This window comes from Aethina tumida, chromosome 2 (assembly GCF_024364675.1).
Source record: "Aethina tumida isolate Nest 87 chromosome 2, icAetTumi1.1, whole genome shotgun sequence".
Taxonomy (NCBI): domain Eukaryota; kingdom Metazoa; phylum Arthropoda; class Insecta; order Coleoptera; family Nitidulidae; genus Aethina; species Aethina tumida.
Window position 1 is genome coordinate 17,985,369 of NC_065436.1, and position 23,534 is coordinate 18,008,902.

Below are 23,534 nucleotides of genomic sequence, written 5' to 3' on the forward strand. Positions count from 1 at the left end.
ATATATTATATATTATATATTATATATATATATTATATATTATATATTATATATTATATATTATTATATATTATATATATTTATATTATATATTATATTATTATATATTATATATTATATATTATATATTATATATTATATATTATATATTATATATATATATTATTATATTATATATTTATATATTATATATTATATATTATATATTATATATTATATATTATATATTATATATTATATAATTATATATTATATATTATATATTATATTATTATATATTATATATTTATATATTATATATTATATATTATATATATATATTAAGTTTATTAAATATAATATTTGACATTTTTAAGCTGTCGCCTATAAAAATACTATATTTCATATGTTTCAAGAATATAAAATTAAATATCTCGATATTTACCATATATATTGTTAGTTAGATTATTTAATACATCACAAATTATAGAATAAGTTTGTTTAGGTTAAAACTACTAACTATAAGAATATTTTTGATAAATTTGCATATTTGAAACATATAGAATATAGTTTATTGAAAGGTGATTTAATTAAAATTACTAGTCAATCCATATATTAAAACAGTCTTCTGTTAACTGTAAATATTGACCTGTGACTTCTATTTATTGTATCGGTTGTTTTAAATTGAATAACTCTTAACACTATAACTTATCAATCGATGTTAGCAAAACACATTGAATAGAAAAAATAGCTTTCAAATGAGAAACCAAAATGCCACCTTTTACATTGAAATTTTATTTATGTCCATATGGTATTGCACAATTTCGCACATGTGAATTTTATGACAAAATTCAGTTAGACTGATAACATTTTACATGATTTTTTATTAGAGGACGATATCCTGTTCCATTCAAAAGTTCAAGGGAGATTTTTTTACAATCTCACAATATATTAATTAACTATTAAATATAAATATCTGATTTATTGTTTTTTGTTCAAATATTTTTAAATTTTAATGATGAAATCTAGTTTTTTTTTTTTGAAATGACATTCTTTACATGCAGTGGTGGCCAAACACTATTACTATTTTGTTAATTAGTTTTATAAATTATACATAACACTAAACAAAACTGTTAATGTTTTGTTTAGTGTTAATGGTTTGTACCTTTTGTTATAACCACAACAACGGTTGTTTGAAATTAAATTTCACGGCTCTTCAATTAATAGCCACAATTCATCAAAATTTGATGCTTTTTTTGGTACTTCAATCGGCCACTACATGTGGTTCCACAAATTTTCAATTGTGTTTAGATCCAGACTTCACGCTGGTCAATCGAGAATCTCAACATGATTATCTTCAATCAACTTTGATGATATATCTATAACGGTCCATTTAACTAATAATTTTTTGTAATGGTCCTATACGTACCAAATTTATTAATTTAAAATAAAACCTAATTCTATTTTTTTAAATTATTTAAACTAAGGTTTAATAAACGGGATTGTGTACCTAATTAATTTTAGCTACCAATATCAAAGAAATATTTTTCTATCATATATAATTTATGAATAAATAAATAAAATAAATTTAAACTAGTCAAAGCCACTATAAATTAAGTAATACGAAATCTTTGGTGACAAATTGTGTTTAAATTGTCGTACAGAGACGGCAAACAATGAAACTACAAATTAAATATTAACACAGTGAATCAAAAGTGGCAACGTCTCCATTGAGAACTAACCGAGACTCACATAAAACATTTACTCGAACAATTAGCGATTTTCACGATTAACTGTAAATCGAATCGAAATTCATGTGCGACTGGAAAACTAGGCTGAAGGCAATTTGAATAGGCAACGATCAACGGTAAACTGAACAACGTGCACGCGATTTTATCAGTCGTTATCGTCGACAAATGGTTAATGAATTTATTGTCATTCAACACTTTCACTGGGCACAGGTACGTCCGGTCGACCGATTCAGTCGCACATTTCCTGTCGGAACAAACCGACAGCATACAAATTTTCAATTACTAACGTTTATTATTTTTTCCGTCGTCGTCCACCATCACGATAATTAATAACAACAAACAAAGGAACGTGAGGAAAACGAGTGCGTCGCCAATTAAGCGAAACGCATCTGTTTGATACCGAATAATTGGGATAAGTTGCAGTTTTAATTGTCCGGGTAAAAGTCGTGACTTTCCTCTCGGACGGACAATTACGGGTTTTGACATAATTTAACGAGACACAATGAATCGTTTTCAGCGGAGAGATGTCGGCAAACGGCCGCAGAAAACACTTTCGTTTATCTTTGTTCTGTCGGCCGTGATGTATTGTGTTCGTTTGTGTGTACCTTGCGAACGTATTGTCCTTCGGACTTATTCAGATCGTAAACTGAGACCGGCCGAAACGGAGGATATTGCGGGAAATTTTTTACGCATTTTTTCGAGTGAAAGCCGAACGAATTTTAGTTTAATTGGTGGAATTAGTTACGTCTCGCTTAAATAAATCAAATTTAAAGTTTGGCAGTTACAGAGACTGCCGATAGAAGTGAAAACTTAGAACTTTTAGTATCAAAATTTGAAAATTCATAATGTTTGAATTAAATTTATCAACATCAATCTGGTTTTCACATCTATTGACACTCTGAGCAACAGTTATTATTTAAACTAACTACGAACTGTATAAGATCATGATAAAATATAAATACAATTCAATTGAAATAACTATTAATATACAAATATATGATTTATGGATAATATTTGTATTTACTTAAATTTCAATGTACTTGATTTTTAACGTTATTTTAATTGTTTGCATCATTGTCATCATTAATTTCAACAATACTTAGACTTTTTGTACTTTCAATTATTTCATTTTGTCTAAAAAAGATACAATAGACTTATGCTAACTAAAAAATGAAAATGTTTGATTCAAATTTATGTTATGTTAAGTTTTTGATCATTGGACATATTTAAATAAATTTTTCACTAAATCCATTCAATTTCACTTATAAGATATACACAGCACTATACGTCAACTGTATATCTACAGATATACTGGTATAAGCATGTCGGTGACGCAAACGTACGTGATTTCACCCTTCCAAAAAGTGTCCAAGGCACACAGCACACTGCGCATGCGCCAGTCATGAGTATGTCAATGACGCGAACGCATAATATTTCCCTACCAAAAAGTGCCCAACGGAGCCAAGAAGTTGTCACTTCTAAAAATACATTAGATCTATTATTATTTGTTAGGAAAGGCTGAAGAAGAATAAAATACGAAAAACATTTCTTTTATAATTATTACTTCAACAAATTGGTTATTGAGGTTTAAGCTTGACATTTTGCAGCTACTCTTTTGGTACGTCTATAATCTACATCCTAATGCAGGATTTTAATTAATACTTAAATGATAATGATTTGCACTAGAAAAAGTGCCATTCTCTCTGAGATTGTTCTGAATACAGTAACTTACCTAATTTTATTTCCTTAGAAAAGATTTTTACTAATTAAATTATTATAAATATTATAAAAGTGTACAACATATTAAGTATTAATGATACTTGATCATGTAATAATATTTACCATATACATGTTGTAAATAACATTAAATTTATTTTATTATTCTCTGAAATATATTCACTTACAAGGTGGTCCTCGACTTTCTCCTTGGACTTCTTGACTCTTGTTAACATTAATGCAAAATTTAAAGATGTGACAGTTAACAGGTAAGTAACACTAATTTACAGATTTGAGAAATTTCACATGCAGTTTTTGGAAAATTAATTGTAAAGAATTCGAGTGAAAATGGCATTTTTAAAAAAGCCTTTTTGAAAAATCCACAAAGGAATAATGCTTATGTTAATTACTCTCCATGAAGCCGCATTATGGTCTGTAACACTGATGTTTTTGATGGGAATTTAGTCTATTTATTTAATTAAAAAAGAAACTTAGATAAATATTTTTTTATTATATTTTTAAGTATAAAAAAATTGGGTTATAACTATAAAAATAAATCAAATTAATCCTTCTTTTCTAATATCCAATTATCATGGTCAAAGTGTCTAAGGAAATTTCATTTAAGTAATTAAATTTTGTTTAAAATGTTTACCTTTCTCATCATTTTTGGTCCCAAATTTGGAAGAGAGTAATCGGAAATAGTGTATGTCATGAATTCAAGTAATTGCAAGTTGCTTAGTAATTTCAAAAGTAGTAAATTCTTAACAATTTTTGTATGTTAGCAATTTTATTGATGAACAACAGCCTTAAATGAAAAAGGTCAAGTGTCATTTTCACATAATTTCCATACAAATTCATCTCCATTTTCGCTGAGATTACTGATTTAAGAGTATTTAAACAAACGTTATTTAATTTTTTAGTTTTGGAAGTGACGGTGATAAGATAATTGGCCAAATTAAATGTAAATTATTTAACCACTTTAATAATGTTGACAAGTGATTAGGTGTCTTAGTAATAGATAAATAACTGTGACATAATGTGAAAGATAATGTGTAAAATTTAAGCTAGAATTCGAAATCCTTAATAGTTGTTTAATCTACTTTTTAGAAATGTCCACCAAAAAGTCACATTTTTGAAAATTGGACTACATAGATGTGGCAATATGTAGTCTGTTTTTTCTTAATTGTGGAGAAAAGACAGACGAATGTATTAAATTATTTTATGAAATTATTTGATCTAATATAATTATTTTATAATATAGATACTAGTTACTCTTTTCATATACGTTATATACAATTAAGTTAATTTTTTACACCCTATATATTTTAAGGACAACAATGCTTATTGTATTAATTTAAACAACTACTAAGAAAAATGTACTTTTAGTCTAAATTGGCAAAATGAGATGAAAAAATGAAATTAATAAAACTTATTTTTTCCTATTATTATCTACATTTTTCAACTTTTAACCATTAAAAATCACAGAAAATAGTTCAAAACCAATACTTTCTTTTCTTAATCGTACAGAGGGTTCTTTTACGAACATTTTTCTTCAGTACATATTCATCCAGTACCTCAACATGTTCCTTATTTTTTGCTGTAACTGAAACTAAACTAAATAAAAACTTATTTTAGCTTTTCTCTACAATTAAAAATCAGATTATAATACTATAAAAACACCGTTTTTACAGACCAATATGTGTCACCATATACTCCAAATTTGGTACTTAGTTTTTATTTTAGATAATTTTTTCAAATTTAATTTATTCGGCGAATTTTGAACAAGAGTACACTGTTTTTAGTTTATTGATTTCAAAATATTGTTATGTCTAAAATACAGTGTGTAAAAAATAAATTTTGTTTTATTTAACTATTGGAATATTAATAAAAATCAATGGTCATAAAGAATAAAAAATTACATTTTATCAAATAAAGTCATATAATTATTTAAAAATGTTCGTTTGTCTTTCCTTAACAATTAAAAACACATATTAAAATGTGGGCCACCTAGTATACCAATTTTCAAAAATATGAAACCTTTTTGAAATTTTGAATTTTATGTAAATTATTACAATAAAAAGTTCTTTTCCACGTTCTTTTCAACTAATGTCATTATCTTTTACAATTTATCACAAATATTTTCTATTGCTATGACACCTGACAACTTGTTAAGATTTTTTCATTTCATAGTTTTTTATAAAACAGTACCACTTACTAGGTACAACATAAGCCATCTAAAGATGCCTTAATATTTAAGGTATTCCGTTTAAAATTTGAAAGTTGATGACGAAATGACGAGATCATACATCTTTTTATGGGGAGAAACGCAGGATATTACCTAAACGGAAGGTTCTGGACCACCCTTCACATTATAATTGGCCCAGTTATGCAGAAAACAATTCAAACTAAAGTATTTTTAGTTTACACAAACAAAAAATAAGAAAGGTTTATTTAATTTCCAGAAGAGTTATTATAATTGTATTAAAAAATCATAAATGCCTGCTGTAGTCAGACGTTGGACTGTTATCAAACTATATTACGGTTATTAGGCATTTCTAAATGAATATTTCTCGTTAGCATTTCAAAACAAGACAAGAACAGCTCCTTCCTGGATTATAGGTTTTTATTAGGCAGTTTTGCCATTTCCTGAGGCCTCCGGTTACAAAACGTTACCAACAGGTGTGTCAAAACTGCTAAATTACACGTCTGCATTAATTCAATTAAACGGTCCGTCGCATACGAGCCCAAGTATTTTTCGTTCAGACTGGGAGAAAGTTGTTCTGTTACGCGCTATCCTTCGATTTTAATTTTGGACTTGTGTAACATTTATCCGGACGCTCAGGACCGACCGACTCAAGAAACTTGGATTCACAGTTTTTTTTTTTTATTAGATCGGACACTCCAGTCTGATGCAGATGTTTAAATATATTTAAAAAAACAAATTAATTGATTGTATAATGATCAAATTTATTGGGTAACAAATAAGAGTCTGTAATTTAAAGTAGTTTATCGATACTAGAAAGTAATAATTACCACCAAAAAAAGAGAAATGCTTGAATGAAACAATTAATCACTCGCCAATTGCTAATGTAAATTAAAAAACAAGCGTATGAGTGCTTCTCAGTGAGTAATAATATTGTAATTTTGTTGTTGTGAAGACGAGATCCAAGCAGTGATTATATTTAGCATTAACCTTGAAATTCTTCTGGTTGTTTTAAATAATACTGAATAGGTTTCGACATGCTAATTTATTCGAGAATATATTAATAAAAATAGAAACAATTAAAGATACAATCGAAATTGCTACATTGAATTTTTTTTAACCTTTTTTCTAATTCTTCACATCAATTAGTTACATTTTTTATCAATAAATAAGTACTGATACGGATATTAATTACACATCCGTTTGATATAAATTATAACAAAATAGTGTTGACAACATAACTGCATATTTTATTTAAAATGCTATATTTATATATTATTATGTATGTATTATTTATTTTAATTAATTTTGTTAAAACCAATTTTTAACAATAATTTTTAATAATAATAATAATTTATTAAAATCACATGTACTTAAATAAACTGTTCCAATTAAAAATAAAAATTTCATTTCTTACGATATTGAAGTCCCTTTAGCCATAATCAAATTTATATTTATTATGAACAACAATAATAATTTATAGGAAACTGTGGTTGTATTTCTAGATTTTATAGATTATTTAAATAATTGAATACTAATATTTAATAAGTAATAATAATGAGAAAAAATATACAATATCATATACAGTGTGGCTCATTTTAGGTAAAATACCCTCCATATTTTTGAAGTGAGTTCTTTAGCCGCTTTGGGCACTTTTTGGTGGGGCAAAATCTTATGGGTTGGCGTCACCGACATGCTCGTCCTTCTTTTGTTAATAAATTCAGACAAAAGAAAAGAAAAAAAGTTGGTAAGATATTTCAGGGCATTTTGAAATCAGGTAAAATTTTACTAATGCAGTGGTTAAGTTAAAGACCTCCAGCTAAGCCGGAAATGAGTTTGACGCTAATATCTATTACTGATTTGAAAGTGGAGGGTTCATAGAGGAGAATGCCGTCTGAAAGGAATCTCTATATAGAAATATTCAACATTTTCTGGATCATCTTTATTTCTGATGTACTTTCAAGGAAAAAATTAGAGCCCAATTATCTTGCCATCTCATCTGCTATATGGTATACATATATAGAAGGTAAATTTCCCAAATAATCGTTCAAGATCAGTTGAACAATCGAAGGAGGTATGTTTATTAAGCAAAAGTAAAATGTATTTGTTTTTTATACCGCCAACAAAAGTGTGTAAACTGAAATTTAGACTTTCCTAACAAATAATAATAGATTTAATGTATTTCTAGAAGTAAAAACTTCTTTAGCCGCGTTGGGCACTTTTTGGCAGGAAAATATTATGCGTTCGCGTCACCGACATGCTTACACCAGTATATCTGTAGCTATACAGTTGACGTATAGTACTGTGTATATCTTATGAGAGAAATTGAATGGATTTAGTGAAAAATTTATTTAAATATGTCCAATGATCGAAAACTCAATACTACAAAACATAAAACGACAATCGATGCCGCTTTTACGCGATACTTAGATAAATTTGAATTAAACATTTTTATTTCTTACTTTAGTTACCATAAGCTTATTGTATCTTTTTTAGAACAAAATGAAATGATTAAAAGTAGAAAAAGTCTAAGTATTGTTGAAATTAATGATGACAATGATGCCAACAATTAAAAATCAAGTACATTGAAATTTAAGAAAATACATATACTATCCATAAATAATATGATACTAATTCAGATATTGATTACACATTTATTTATATTTGTATTTATTTCAGATTTGTGTTGAATACATTACTGCATTTTTCCTGTTGAAATATATCAATTAAAAACGACACTTAATATTAATTTATTATTATTGTTATAAATGATATTAATATTCATTATGGTCAATTAATTGACCAGAAGAAATTCAAAGCATCTACAAAAGAGTCACTTTAACTTATGTTCGTTATGGAGATTTGAGGAAGAAACTTTGCGAAAGTTTTGGGTTTTTTACTTGTTAAATCAAATTTCAGGTATATAGTCAACTTTGTCCGTTATAATGAAAAAACAGAAAATGTGTCAAACTTTTCGTAACTTGTGTCTTGATCATTGTAAAAGCTACATAAAAAGTGTGTACAAGAAATTTAATGGCACAACCGAGATATGTTGACACATGTAAACAGATTTTATTTATTTCGTTTCCACTTGTTGACATCTTCTTGTAGCTTTTTATTCATATACGAAATGAAAAGAATCAGATCTTTTTTGGATGAAAGAAAACTTCAATAAAGTTTACAATATTATTAAAAACTGGACGTTTTAAAAATGTTTAATTAGTTTTATCAATATTTTTGGTACTGCTGTTGTTTTATAATTAAAATTATTGATGTTCATATCATTATGTCAATTAAATATTTTTGTTTAATACTTATTCTTTCTTTTTATTTAATATTTATCTAAAAAACTCTTGCTTTTCTTGCCTTGTTTTACACTTTTAAATAATGAACTTCTTAAATTTCATAATATGCAAAATTACTGTTTTTAAAAATATTTATCATTATTTTGAGTAACATAATTTATATGACATGATTAGTAATACAGGATATTCTTCCTTATTTACTTTTTATATTGTTATTATTGTTATATTTACAATTAATAACTCTGGGACACTTAATAAAAATAAAAAAAAAATAAATGATATTCTATTTTTTTTATCATAAGGAATACCCTGATCACAAATAATAAATTTACAATGATAAGTTTAATTTTGATTTTTTTTTTTTTCAGTTTCAGTTCATGTTAATTTTTTTTGTTATCCCTCAACTGATTATTATTCAAACCATTATAACAATAAATTTAACTAAACTGAATAAAACGTGACACTCAACATTAAAATTACATTGGTGCCTCAAAGAAATTACCACTAAATTTTAGAAACAGCCGTTACCAGAGAGCCGTACGTGTAAAAATTCCTGTATATTAAAAATAATAATAATAAAAACATAGTGGGAGTAAAATATAGAGGTTAATAAACTGAAGACCATGGCGATTTTTCCAATTTGTCGGTTATTGTGCAGCCGCCGAGGTCATTATCACCGCGGCCACTGAGACCATTTCATCCGCGCCTAGGCCGTCCTTCTTCCATCTATTTTATCAACATCCACCATACTCACACACACTGCACTTTCACTGCGCCCGTGTATTCCGAATCAGATTCCTCGCTTCGTTCCGTTTCGGTTTGCGCTGCGCCAGAATGTCTTCGGTTCACAACGGGTTTTGTGATATTGGAAAGTTATGATTTTAATCATACGTTCATGCCTTAATGGGTCTTGATCTTGGGCTTACAATTAGTTTATGCCACGGTGCATAACCAACAAAATTTAACAAATATTAATGTTTATTGTTTTTTGATCAGCCAAACTTTGAATTACTCAAGAAGAAATTGATTGACAATAGAACCACGAGTGGGAGTTATATATAGTTTTTAATTCTTAATCGTATTGATAACTATTTAAAACAAAATATTTAGCACTAAATTAGAATAGTTTCTATTAAAAGGTCTTTGAGAGGCAACAAAAACCTAACATCATAAAATTTATCAATTTTATAGAGTGGTTATGTATTTTTCTTTTGACGGTTAAAATTATAGAACCGCCTCAATTTAAGGAACACTACCAGATGTTTAAAAAAATTAAAATTGCTAGCTATAGAGACTGCCGATAGAAGTAAAAACATTTAGTATTAAAATTTGAAATGTTTGACTTAAAATCATCAACAATAATTATATGCATGTTAATGTGGTTTTTTATTATTCAAATATATTACGGGCTGTACAAGATTATGACAAAATATAAATACAATTCAATTGAAATAACATTAATATACAATCATATTATTTATGGATAGTATTTGTATTTACTTAAATTTCAGTATACTTGATTTTTAACATTATTTTAATTGTTTGCATCATTGTCATCATTAATTTCAACAATACTTAGACTTTTTGTACTTTCAATTATTTCAGAAAGATACAATAGGCTGTTTCAAAAAAATCGACATTTTTTTCTTGTTTATATCGAAAATCTTGTTGGAAATGGTAAAAAAATAAATACTGTGAAAGTTGCAGCTCTTAATATTAATATTAAGAGGGGCCGCATCGTAAATTTTAAATTCCCGTTTAAATAACACGGGAACGGTGTTCTCTTGGATTTTGAAATTTTTTAACTCTCGTTAGAGATAATATTTCAAAATGATCAAAACAGATTTTTATAGAAAATTTATCGCTGTACAAAAAATGTCTCTTACAGTTTTTTGATATATTCATTTTTTCAAAAGTTATTTAACATTAAAGTTGGATTGATTTAAAATTTTGACATTTTTCTCATTTTCTGACGCAACCATCAACTTTATGGGAAAATTTCATATGACATTTTTTGTAGAGAATTCAATTTCCTATAATTTATCTCCGAAAAAGTTTTTGATATTTTTTATAGATCATAAGTTACCTGCTGAAAACTAAAAATTTTATTAAATAAATGTTATTTTACTGGTTAAAATTAAGCATTTTATTTAAATAAATAGATTTTTACTAAAAAAATTGATTGTTTATTATAATCAAAGTAGTATATATCGTTACACTAACAGACTTTTACTACAATTTGGCAATTTTTTTCTGTATTCACTTATAACTAGCAATTAAGTGTTTCACGAAAAATGAATAGCAATTACAATACTTCTTGCTAGTTATAAGTGAATACATAAACAAATGTCAAATTGTAGTAAAAATCTGTTAGTATAATGATGAGTATATACTTTGATTATAATAAATAATCAATTTTTTTAGTAAAAATCTATTTATTTAAATAAAATGCTTAATTTTAACCAGTAAAATAACATTTAGTTAATAAAATTTTTAGTTTTCAGCAGGTAACTTATGATTTGTAAAAAAAATCAAAAACGTTTTCGGAGATAAATTATAGGAAATTGAATTCTCTACAAAAAACGTCATATAAAATTTTCCCATAAAGTTGATGGTTGCGTCAGAAAATGAGAAAAATGTCAAAATTTTAAATCAATCCAACTTTAATGTTAAATAACTTTTGAAAAAATGAATATATCAAAAAACTGTAAGAGACATTTTTTGTAGAGCGTTAAATTTTCTATAAAAATCTGTTTTGAGCATTTTGAAATATTATCTCTAACGAGAGTTAAAAAATTTCAAATTCCAAGAGAACACCGTTCCCGTGTTATTTAAATGGGAAATTAAAATTTATGATGCGGCACCTCTTAATATTAATATTAAGAGCTGCAACTTTCACAGTATTTATTTTTTTACCATTTCCAACAAGATTTTCGATATAAACAAGAAAAAAAAATTTCGATTTTTTTGAAACAGTCTAGTATATTATATATATATACCAAATATCAGATCAATTACTTTTCGACGAAATTGAGAGCGTTGGTAACAGATGGTAAGAGAATTGGGCGCTGATTTTTCTCTTGAAAGTACATCAGAAATAAAGATGATCTTGAAAATTTGGAAAATTTCTATATAGAGATTCCTTTCATGATGATTCTCCTGTATGAACCTCCACAAAACAGTAATAGATATTAGTGTCAAACTCATTTCCGGCTTAGCTGGAGTCCTTTAACGAAACTACTGCATTAGTAAAATTTTACCACATTTCAAAATGCTCCCAAATGTACAGCTGTAACTCACCCTCTAGTTCCGGGTAACCGAGGTTACCAGTCAAATCAACAACTTTTTTCTTTTGTCTCAATTTATTATCAAAAGAAGGACAAGCATGTCGGTGACGCGAACCCATAAGATTTTCCCTACCAAAAAGTGCCCAAATTGTGGATTGTTTTAGCTACCAAATGGTCATATTCTATATTTTTTAATGACAGAAGAAACGATTTCAGTATTGATAGCTTAACAGATCTCAGAGTAAGTTTATTAATATGTTTGCTACACAATTAACTAGATTCCACAACCAGAAAAAAAATAACACATCTTAGATAAAAGAACAACATGAATGGCTGCTGGCACGGAAGTGGCTTTAATTTGGTTTTAAAAGGTGCGAAACGCAATTATTTCTCACACGTACAGATTATTCCGTTGATTTATTCACACAAAACGAACCCGACGACGACGCTCCGCAATAGAAATTCCATTCCGGCAGTTCGGAAGCCGTTATGCGAGCACCTTCGTACCCATACACATAATCATGGGAACATTTTTCTCCCATGTCTTTTTTATTTCGTATTGACTGCGAGCTACGCGCACTTCCCTGCTCTCCTAATTGCATAATCCCATTCACTCGGGATGATGAGAAATATACACACACTCGCACACAAATAAATAAGATAATAATGGAGCGATATTAATCACGTTGTAATTGCGAGTGTGTAGAACCATTTTTGCATTAATTTGTGTTATTATTAATCAGGAAGTCGGATGGAACGGATGAAATGGCACTCGGGGAATGTTACATCATTTTACGGGACTCCCAACACCGTGATTAAGTGCAAATGTAATCTCCATGGTAATTTCGCGTTATCTAATGTGCCTTGACTAATTAAAACACACATGATGGATTGTTTCGCATTTTTGATTGATGGTTTCTTATGCGCTGAAAACCATCATCATCGAACTGTGAACAAAAGAAGGGGGTGTTCAAATTTAATATTGTTTTGATGAAACGTAGATGTTATAGCAGGAAGCAACGCCACTAAATAGTTTGTTAAATCCTCAGTAGATCATGGTGGTGGTTCAATTATGATATGGAGATACTTCAGTTCTTCTGGAGTAGGACACCTTAGACTGATTTATATACAAGGTTATAATAAAGAACAATTTGCTTCCATATATTGCAGACTGATGCTTTTAATAAATGTGTTTCAACATAAAATAAATCAAGAACTGGGATGGATTGATTAAAAGACCAAATCATCGATGTTTTGTCTTGCCCAAACTCCAGACATCAAACTTATAGGAAGAAGGTCCATAATAAACTTCGACCTAAAAAGTTTAAATGACCTCAACACAGCAATTCAAGAAACTTGAAAGAATATAGACTGTATATTGTATATACGCAAAATAGTCGACTGTATGACACGAAGGGGGCCAAAATTATAAACCAAAAAGAATTTTATACAAAATGTTAAATTAAATAATAGTGACCATTACTGTATTTAATTTAACGAGATGGTTATATATATTTTCAGATCTGAGACGAAAGAACAGTTAAAATAATGGATTAAAAGGTGAAGACGAGCACCGAAGAAGGCGAAAGCTCTTTCCTCTGTCGAAAAGATAACAACAACAACAACAACATTATCTTTTTTAATAAATATTTATTATTTTATAGTCTCTGTTCTAGTAATCTTTTATTTTATGTTTGCACTTCTTCTATTAGCTTATTATCTTTTAATTTTTTCAGTCTGACTAGGTCTAAGATATCTTCTTACAATTTTTGTGACAGAAAAATAGAAAATAAAGTGTAAGGAAGTAGTACTAATTAGGCAGGTTTATGTATTTTGGTGGATAAAGACAATACAATGACTTTTCCAACAGTACCAGATAGGAAAAATTACTTTAAAGCATCAATATTAAGACTTAAGTTTCAAAACTCTATATTAATTAGTATTTATTTGATAACCTTCAACAGTGAAGTGAATTAGACATGGAATTACATTCATTTGAAAGGTTTCAGTACAACAAATGTTAAAACAAAGCTGCATTCGAATCTGGGGAGTTTGCTTTTTCGTTTGTGACAGCAAAATATTGCGAGGTAGAGTTTAAACAAGACTGAACAAAGAGGCCAAACGGAGTGACCACCAGAAAGAATAAAATTATATATATATATATATATATATATATATATATATATTGCATGTTGACCGAAAATTTTGACATGAAAAAGCTGTACACGAGATGGTTATATATGCTTTCACATCTGAGACGAAAGAACAGTTAAAACAATGTATTAAAAGGTGAGGACCAGCTCCGAAGAAGGCGAAAGCTCTTTCCTCTGCCGAAAAGATAACAACAACAACAACAACAACAACAACATTACCTTTTTTAATAAATATTTATTATTTTATAGTCTCTATTCTAGTAATCTTCTATTTTATGTTTGCACTTCTTCTATTAGCCTACAATCTAAATTTTTTCAGTCTGACTAGGACTAGAATTATCTTCTTACAATTTTTATGACAGAAAAATAGAAAATAAAGAGTAAGAAAGTAATACTAATTAGACAGGTTTATATATTTTAATGGATGAAGACAATACAATGACAGTTCCAACAGTTCCACATACGAAAAAATACTTCACAGCATCAATATTAAGGGTTAAGTTTTAGAACTCTATATTAATTAGTGCTTATTTGATAATCTTCAATAGACATGGAAATACATTTATTTGAAAGGTCTCAGTACAACAAATGTTAAAATGAAGCTGCATTCGAATCTGGGGAGTTTGCTTTTTCGTTTGTGACAGCAAAATATTGCGAGGTGGAGTCTAAACAAGACTGAACAAAGAGGCCAAACGGGGTGACCACCAGAAAGAATAAAATTATATATATATATATATATATATATATATATATATATATATATATATATATATATATATATATATATATATTGCATGTTGATCGAAAATTTGGACATGAAAAAGCTTTACACGAGATGGTTACATATGCTTTCACACCTGAGACGAAAGAACAGTTAAAACCATGGATTAAAAGGTGAACACCAGCTTCGAAGAAGGCGAAAGCTATTTCCTCTGTCGGAAAGATTATGGCGTCAGTTTTTTGGCATTTATTATCTTCAAAAAAGGGAAAGCATCTATGGAGAATCTTCTTCGAGCATCCTATTCGACAGATTTAGCCTCGTCGAACTATTTACCAAATCATCGATGTTTTGTCTTGCCCATCCCAAACTCCAGACATCAATCTTATAGGAAGAACGTTTATAATAAACTAAAAAGTTTAAATGAACTCAACACAGCAATTCAAGAAGCTTGAAGGAATATAGACTTGTTGTATATATGCAAAATAGTCGAGTCTATGACACGAAGTGGGCCAAAATTATAAAAATTATAATTATAAAAAAAAGTGTTAAATTAAATAATAGTGACCATTACTGTATTTAGTTGACACAGTGGGAGATTTAATCACCTTGATTTGACGGCTTTGCCTTTGTATGGCCCATCTAACGGGTCTCTTCATTTTGTAACACGTGATGTAACAATTGAAAATTCAACCATTTTTACCATTCCCGTTGAGAAAAACGGATGAACCACACGTTTAAATGGACGGAATCACAAATAACATCACGTACACGCGTTCGTACAGTTTTCCAATATGTCAATGCGTTTGTGCCACTTGTACGGATAGAAAACGGGGCGTGTACGCGGTCCGCATGGAAAGTGATTTATAGTCGATTTTTATGAATTATATTTTAAAACTATCGCCGCTTTACGGTCCGTAATTAAACTCAATAAACACACCGATGAAAGTGCTATTTGAAAGTTGTTCGCTGTTTTGCACTGTTTGCTTAAATGCGAGATTAAATCGGACGTCTACGTTTTAATGTTCCTTACCCATTTTTCCAGGTGAAATGTCGAACGGTGCCGGTCCATCTTGAATAAATCCAGGCCTGGCGCACAAATCCTGAAAATCATGTCCAACAATCAGATATATAGTTTTTGTAAAGTAATTTACATTTAATAATTTTTTTCTATATCCTGTAGTACTATACTAACACTAACACTCCTTTGAGTTAATATTTTTTGTTTATATAGTGATTGTCTATAACACATAAAGCTAATTTGCACATAATACGTTTTATTTAACAAATATGTAATACCTATTCAAAATAAACAATAGAATTATATTGTGAGAAATGGACTGATTAGGTCCGAATTCATAACACATATTTAATTAAATAAAATGGTGCCATTATAATTAAGATTCTTAAAATATGGACTAAATTAAAAAAAAAGGTTTATTTATTTCTCCTTGTTTTGACATAAGAAATTGATACAAAGATAACTTCCACAATAACAACAACATTGTCTTTCTATTAATCATTTATTATTTTATAGTGTCTCTTCTAGTAATCTTCTATTTTAATTTTGCACTACTTCTGTTAGCTTATTATCTAAACTTTTTCAATCTGACTAGGACTAAGATTGTCTTCTTACAATTTTTGTGATAGAAAAATAGAAAATAAAGAGTAAGAAAGTAGTACTAATTAGATAGATTTATATATTTAAGTGGATAAAGACAAAACAATGACAGTATCGACAGTACCAGATACGAAAAATTACTTTAAAGCATCATTATTAAGGCTTAAGTTTCAGAACTCTATATTAATTAATATTTATTTGATAACCTTCAATAGTGAAGTGAATTAGACATAGAAATACATTCATTTGAAAGGTCTCAGTACAACAAACGTTAAAATCAAACTGCATTCGAATCTGGGGTGTTTGTCTTTTCGTTTGTGACAGCAAAATATTGCGAGGTAGAGTTTAAACAAGACTGAACAAAGAGGCCAAACGGGGTAACCACCAGAAAGAAAAAAATTATATATATATATATATATTGGATGTTGACCGAAAATTTGGGCATGAAAAAGCTATACACGAGATGGTTATATATGTTTTCACACCTGAGACGAAATAACAGTTAAAACAATGGATTAAAAGGTGGGGACCAGCTCCGAAGAAGGCGAAAGCTCTTTCCTCTGTCGAAAAGATAACAACAACAACAACATTATCTTTTTTAATAAATATTTATTATCTTATAGTCTCTAGTCTAGTAATCTTCTATTTTATGTTTGCACTTCTTCTATTAGCTTATAATCTAAATTTTTTCAGTCTGACTAGTACTAGGATTATCAGACAAAAAAATAGAAAATAAAGAGTAAGAAAATAGTACTAATTAGACAGGTTTACATATTTTAGTGGATGAAGTCAATACAATGACAGTTCCGACAGTTCCACATACGAAAAAATACTTTAAAGCATCAATGTTAAGAGTTAAGTTTCAGAACTTAAGAGTTTAAACAAGGCTGAACAAAGAGGCCAAACGGATGACCAAAAATTTGGACATGAAAAAGCTATACACGAGATGGTTACATATGCTTTCACACCTGAGACAAAAGAACAGTTAAAACCATGGATTAAAAGGTGAAGACCAGCTTCGAAGAAGGCGAAAGCTATTTCCCCTGTCGGAAAGATTATGGCGTCAGTTTTTTGGTATTTATTATCTTCAGAAAAGGGAAAGCATCTATGGAGAATCTTCTTTGAGCATTCTATTCGTCAGATTTAACCTCGTCGAACTATTTACTACTTCAAAACTTAAAAATGGATAGGTGGTAAAAGATTTGTCTATTATAAAGTGATGGAGTTTAGATTTTATGGTAATTTTGAGGATCTAGGACACTATAAACTATTTAAATTGTTTTTTCTTCTCTTTGTATGTTAGGCACTTTTGGAAGTGGCTTCATATATTAATGAAAAGCTAAGAAATTGAAGAATTATGCAAACATAAAATTAATGTCTTATTAATGTCATTCGAAAAATCCACAAACATCAAAATAAATTTCGTTTCTTTTTTTTAGTAAAACACAACAAGGTGTACATTATATTGTATTACATGTCTCTCTGAAATGTATTATGTATTCACGTATAAATGTCAATAATTTTATTTGTTAAGAGTAGCCAATAGTCAATTAATTAACAGCTTATTACTACCAGCAATTAACAAAGGTTTGCTAATGTAAACACATAAACAAATATTGAATACAAAATGACATGCCAAGATAAAATAAACAAGTATATAATCTATAAAATAATAATTATATTTATTATAAGAAGAAGATACATTTGGTTAATAACTTGAAAATTTATTATTATAAATTAAAATAAATTATTAAAGAGAATTAATTGGTTATCATTAAATGAAAGGTTCTTTGATAGAGAAAAAAATGAAATAAATAAAATTTTTATTTGTGAAAAATTGTATATAGAAAAATGTAGAAATAAAACAATTTATAGAAATATTTTTATGGTAAAAAAATCCATTTATAAATTTTATTGAATAGTACTTATTAATATGTATATAATACAAAAATTAATTTTAAATGTGTGAAAATACGACAATTTGTCCAAAATATGATTAAGTCTGACGAAGGATTTTCTTAGAAGAATAAAAAATGAATTATGTATACAGAAAATTCAAATTTATCTCATTATAAATAAAAAGATAATAATTATTATAACATATTTTTTATTATTATTTAACAACTTAAGAAGTTAGATTATAAAATTAATTGTATAGCAAATAATTGACATGAAAAAAATCAATAAAATTATCAATTATTGTATCATTCTTTGATTGTAGCAAATAAATTCTAACGTTATTAAGGTCACTAATTCCCGTACAGTAATATTAAGACAAATTTTTTGGCATAAACAATGTAACTTTCATATTTTCAATTGGATGATGATTTGTAACGTTTCGAACATGTGAGTGTTAAAAAATAATTAGACGGACCACTTTCTAAGCAAATATTTATACGACACCAAATCTTGAAATTAACATCCATGAACATTATCTATTAATATTTCTATGTAGGTATAGATGTGTGACACAGAATTTTTCGTCGTTTCTTGTGGCGTTATATGTCGAAATGTGACTTGATATCGATGCAAGGTCGTACCATGTGCAATCAAACAGGTGAAATAGCGGTTCATTGAATATCCGATTAGTTACGTTGGCAAAGAATTTATTCACGTCTTTTATTTGTGTGTGCAACGCCACCATTACCTAAATAACACAAGGAAACCGAAAAAAATATCAGGATGTTTGGAGATGAAATGAAGAAGAAATGTAGAATTGGCCAAGACCAATAATATCGAAGTGTTTTCCTGATTTTCCCTACTCTTACTTTCTTGCTGGTCAACGACACTCTCGGTTTTAGATGGTGATTAACCTGGTAGGTGCGAATCGCGAACGAAATGTGTCTGAGTTACGGTACAACTCGATACCATTTCAGGAGACCGCTGTCCCAATCCGCAGCGGCAAAAACAGGTTCTCCAGTTATTTTTGGACCGTCTGACATGGTACATGGACACAATAACGTTTCCTAATAAACGGCAAAAAATCGAAATTACTGTCACCCACTTAAATCGATCACTTGTATCCAAAATATCACATCAAATATCATGGATTTGTGTGTTGCTTGAAGTCAATTCAGACTTCCTTATTGTCACCATATGTTATAGGACCAATTAATTAAACTACAGTTATTTAATTTACATTAACCAACCGGAATGTACATAAGTGTAATATATATGTACTTAAAACTGAGTGAGGTATTAGAATGTCTACCAGTATATTAGGAAATATGTTAATGGCTCTTAACAAACAATGTGCGACATTGAAGGGAACTACTTATTTTTTGAACAAAATACGCATTTATTAGAATATCAATAAGTTGAAGCAAAAAGTTGTGGCTTATTCAACATTTCACATTTTTATGACACATGTCAATTTGAATTTGCAAGTTTACGGTAGTCAATAAACCTATTACCTTAGGTCTCTTCCAGGTGAATTGAAACGGCGGCGTCTGGTGATAAAAGACCGTCGATTGAGTGGCAGGAAAATCGGGGTCCTCCCAAAGTTCGCCGCGTTTCAGGCACGCCCTCCGTATCCGTTCGTATTCGCTCATGCCCTGAAATCATCAAATATAAATAAAATGTTAGAAAGCGCGGATAAACAAAACAACGTCGATATTGATAATGAGCATTGTTTATTGAAATAAATAGTATCGAAAGTGAATCACAAATACAATGTTGATGGGTTTTGTTGTGTTTATTTGTGTCAGCGTTGAAAATGAATACTTCGGAAGAAAATCGATCGTTCATGATGTTGTCGGACGAGTTATTTACAACGAGATATTTGCCTACTTTCGTTATCTGGGACAAAGTCGCTTCGATTCTCTCCTTGTCCGTTTCGAACCCATTTATCCTTTGGCGATGCTATGTTTGTTCGCCACTCACTTGGAAATTCTTTCGTGGAGATACTGGGATTTTAAAAATGGCTTTCTCGGTTTATTAGTGATATCAAAGTATTACAATAGAGTTAAGGAAGGACTGGAACACTAAATAGAGAATATTTATTCATAATTAATAACTTAATAGCGTCCTCTTTCTTCTGATGTACTTTAACGATTTAAAAAAGGAACATTAATGACAAACAGTGAGTAATTAACAAAGGAATACAAAAGGAAAAGTAGAAAAAGTATACACAAAAACAAGATGTCGTAAAATTATCAATAATATTTCAATTTATATCCAAAAAACATGGGATGAAGTAAGCTTCCGTAATAGACATAACGGACATATCTTATTATTCAATTAATTAAACAATAATCAAAATTATTAAAATTAAACTTAAAATATTTATTTATTTATATTTAAAAGCAACTTTACTAATATTAATTAAATTTGTTTTATAATCATATAAAAAAAATAAAATTTGAAAATAACATTAAAATTTTTAAGAATAAAAAGATGTTGAGCTTGACAACAAAACAACATATAAATTATATAAAAAATTATTGAAAATGTAAAAAATTAAGAGAAAATTATAAATGTCATATCTATTTCTAATGATTAATTTTATATATTATATAACAAAAATAAATGTCAAAGAATTTCCTAACTTTCTGAGTATAATTTCTATATAAATCCAAATTGATATTAAGAAAATAAAATAGAAACATTTAGAATCGTACATTTTTTTGAAATTAAGAAAAAATCTTTTACTTTATATAAAATATTTTTAATTTTTCTTATATTTTATACTTAGACGTCTAACAATTTTTGAAAATTAAAATTCCTTTAAAAAATATATATGTAAAGTATAATTACTGTTCTTCTTTATAAGGAATTAATAAAAATACTTATATAAATTGCATTTTGTTATTTTCAAGAATTATATCCTAGGGTTTCCAAACTTTTGTCCAAGAGTGTATATTTCTTTAAAAATATTTTTTATGTAAAAAAATTCTGAAAATAAAATTATGCTATTAAAAATGCAAAAAAAATGTTAATTTAATTTAAAAAATCAACGAAAATTGTTGAAGAAAATTATTATAATTTACAATTTCAGAAATTTGCTTAAAAATTTAAAAATATAATTAATTAATTTTCAAGTTTGAAAAAGTAGTACTAAACTATAGGTACAAGATTTCATACAATTACACCAACTACACCTAAAAATAAGGGTATCAAATTTGAAAGATTCATTATTATAATTATTAAATTGTTCTACATAATACTTAAAAGCAAATTTACTAATGTTAATTAAATTTGTTTTTTAATCGTATAAAAAAAATAAAATTTGAAAATAACACTAAAATTTTTAAAAATAAAAAGATTTTGAATATGACCACAGAAATACATAAAATTATATAAAAAATTATTGAAAATGTAAAAAATTAAGAGAAAATTATAAATGTCATATCTATTTCTAATGATTAATTTTATATATTATATAACAAAAATAAATGTCAAAGAATTTCCTCACTTTCTGATAATAATTTCTATATAAATCCAAATTGATATTAAGAATTGTAAAAATAAAATAGAAACTTTTAGAATCGTACAATTTTCTTTTATCTTTTACTTAATATAAAACATTTTTAATTTTTATTATATTTTATATTTAGACGTCTAACAATTTTTAAAATTAATATACATTTAAAAAAATTAAAAATTGTTATTTAAAATATTTCTAATATAATACTTCAATTTTATAGTTTTCATATTTTATTTTATAGTAACATATAAAAATTTTGATGTACACTCATGGACAGAAGTTTGGAAACCCTAAAATTAATTGTTTATTATTCGAACAGTTAATAAACAATGAATAATTTAAGTAAAATTACTGTTCTCCTGTAAAAATGTTTACTATAAATTGTATTTACTATTTTCAACAGATATATCAAGTTTGGAAACTTTCGTCCTGGAGTGTATATTTCATTAAAAATATTTTTATATTTTATATATTTTATATTTTTTATAAATAAAAATTTTATATTATTTAAAAAATTGAAAATTAATAAAAATTGTTGAAAAAAATTATTAAAATTTACAATTTCAGAAATTTACTTAAAAATTTAAAAGTACAATTAATATTTTCAAGTTTACAAAAGTAGTACTAAACTATAGGAACAAGATCCCATTAAATTACACCAACTACACTTAAACATGTTTTTACTTCTCATGATATAAGGCTCAGATTGTTTATTTTTAGCCTTATTATATGTTGATATTTATTTATTTAGTTACCTTTACAATTATTCCAAACTATAGTTATTTTGATTCGTAGAAAAACTTAATTTACGTACGATAACCATTGATATAAATTATGAAATATTACTACAACTTATTGTTAGAACAAAACCAAAATTAAAATCATCAAGGTACCAACCCTTTTTTATATTTAATACATATTTTGAGAGAAAGATCTAAATATTATTAATATTAGCCCTAAAATTAATAAACAAAGAATTGTGAGAAAGTAAATTAATTAAATAGTTAATTTAATCCAAAAATTGAATGGACGTTAGTGTATCGTTTTAAGTCTACAACGATCAGCCTAATAAAATACAAGAACAATAAGTATTAAAGTGACTAACAGTTAATTCTATATTACACAATAGCTTCCCATTATAACCAATTTAAATCAGCAATAAAATAAAGTTCCAAACATGGAAAAAATTAATTCTTATAAATAATTGGCATGTCCATAAATAATTAATTACGTTATTATCATCAAGTTTTTTAGTTTATTTACTTTTCGAAAGTGTTTATTTTCTCCACATATTTTCTCTGCTGCCTGTTTAAATTTTCTTCCAAAATGTCTTATTAGCTGAGCACACAGTTGAGTTTAAAAGAATGAACATTGGA

General features: G+C 27.5%; 1 protein-coding gene across 1 annotated transcript in view; it reads right to left on the minus strand.

Annotated features, from left to right (window-relative positions):
• LOC109601661 (calpain-C-like) overlaps window positions 1-23,534 on the minus strand; it is a 41,799-nt gene that overhangs the window by 16,134 nt on the left and 2,131 nt on the right. Inside the window, exons 2-3 of the mRNA XM_049963368.1 lie at window positions 20,147-20,287; window positions 16,146-16,215 (exon numbers count right to left, since the gene is read on the minus strand). Coding sequence (XP_049819325.1) covers window positions 16,146-16,215; window positions 20,147-20,284 — 208 coding nt within the window. The 5' untranslated portion in view covers window positions 20,285-20,287. The remainder of the gene's footprint in view (window positions 1-16,145; window positions 16,216-20,146; window positions 20,288-23,534) is intronic.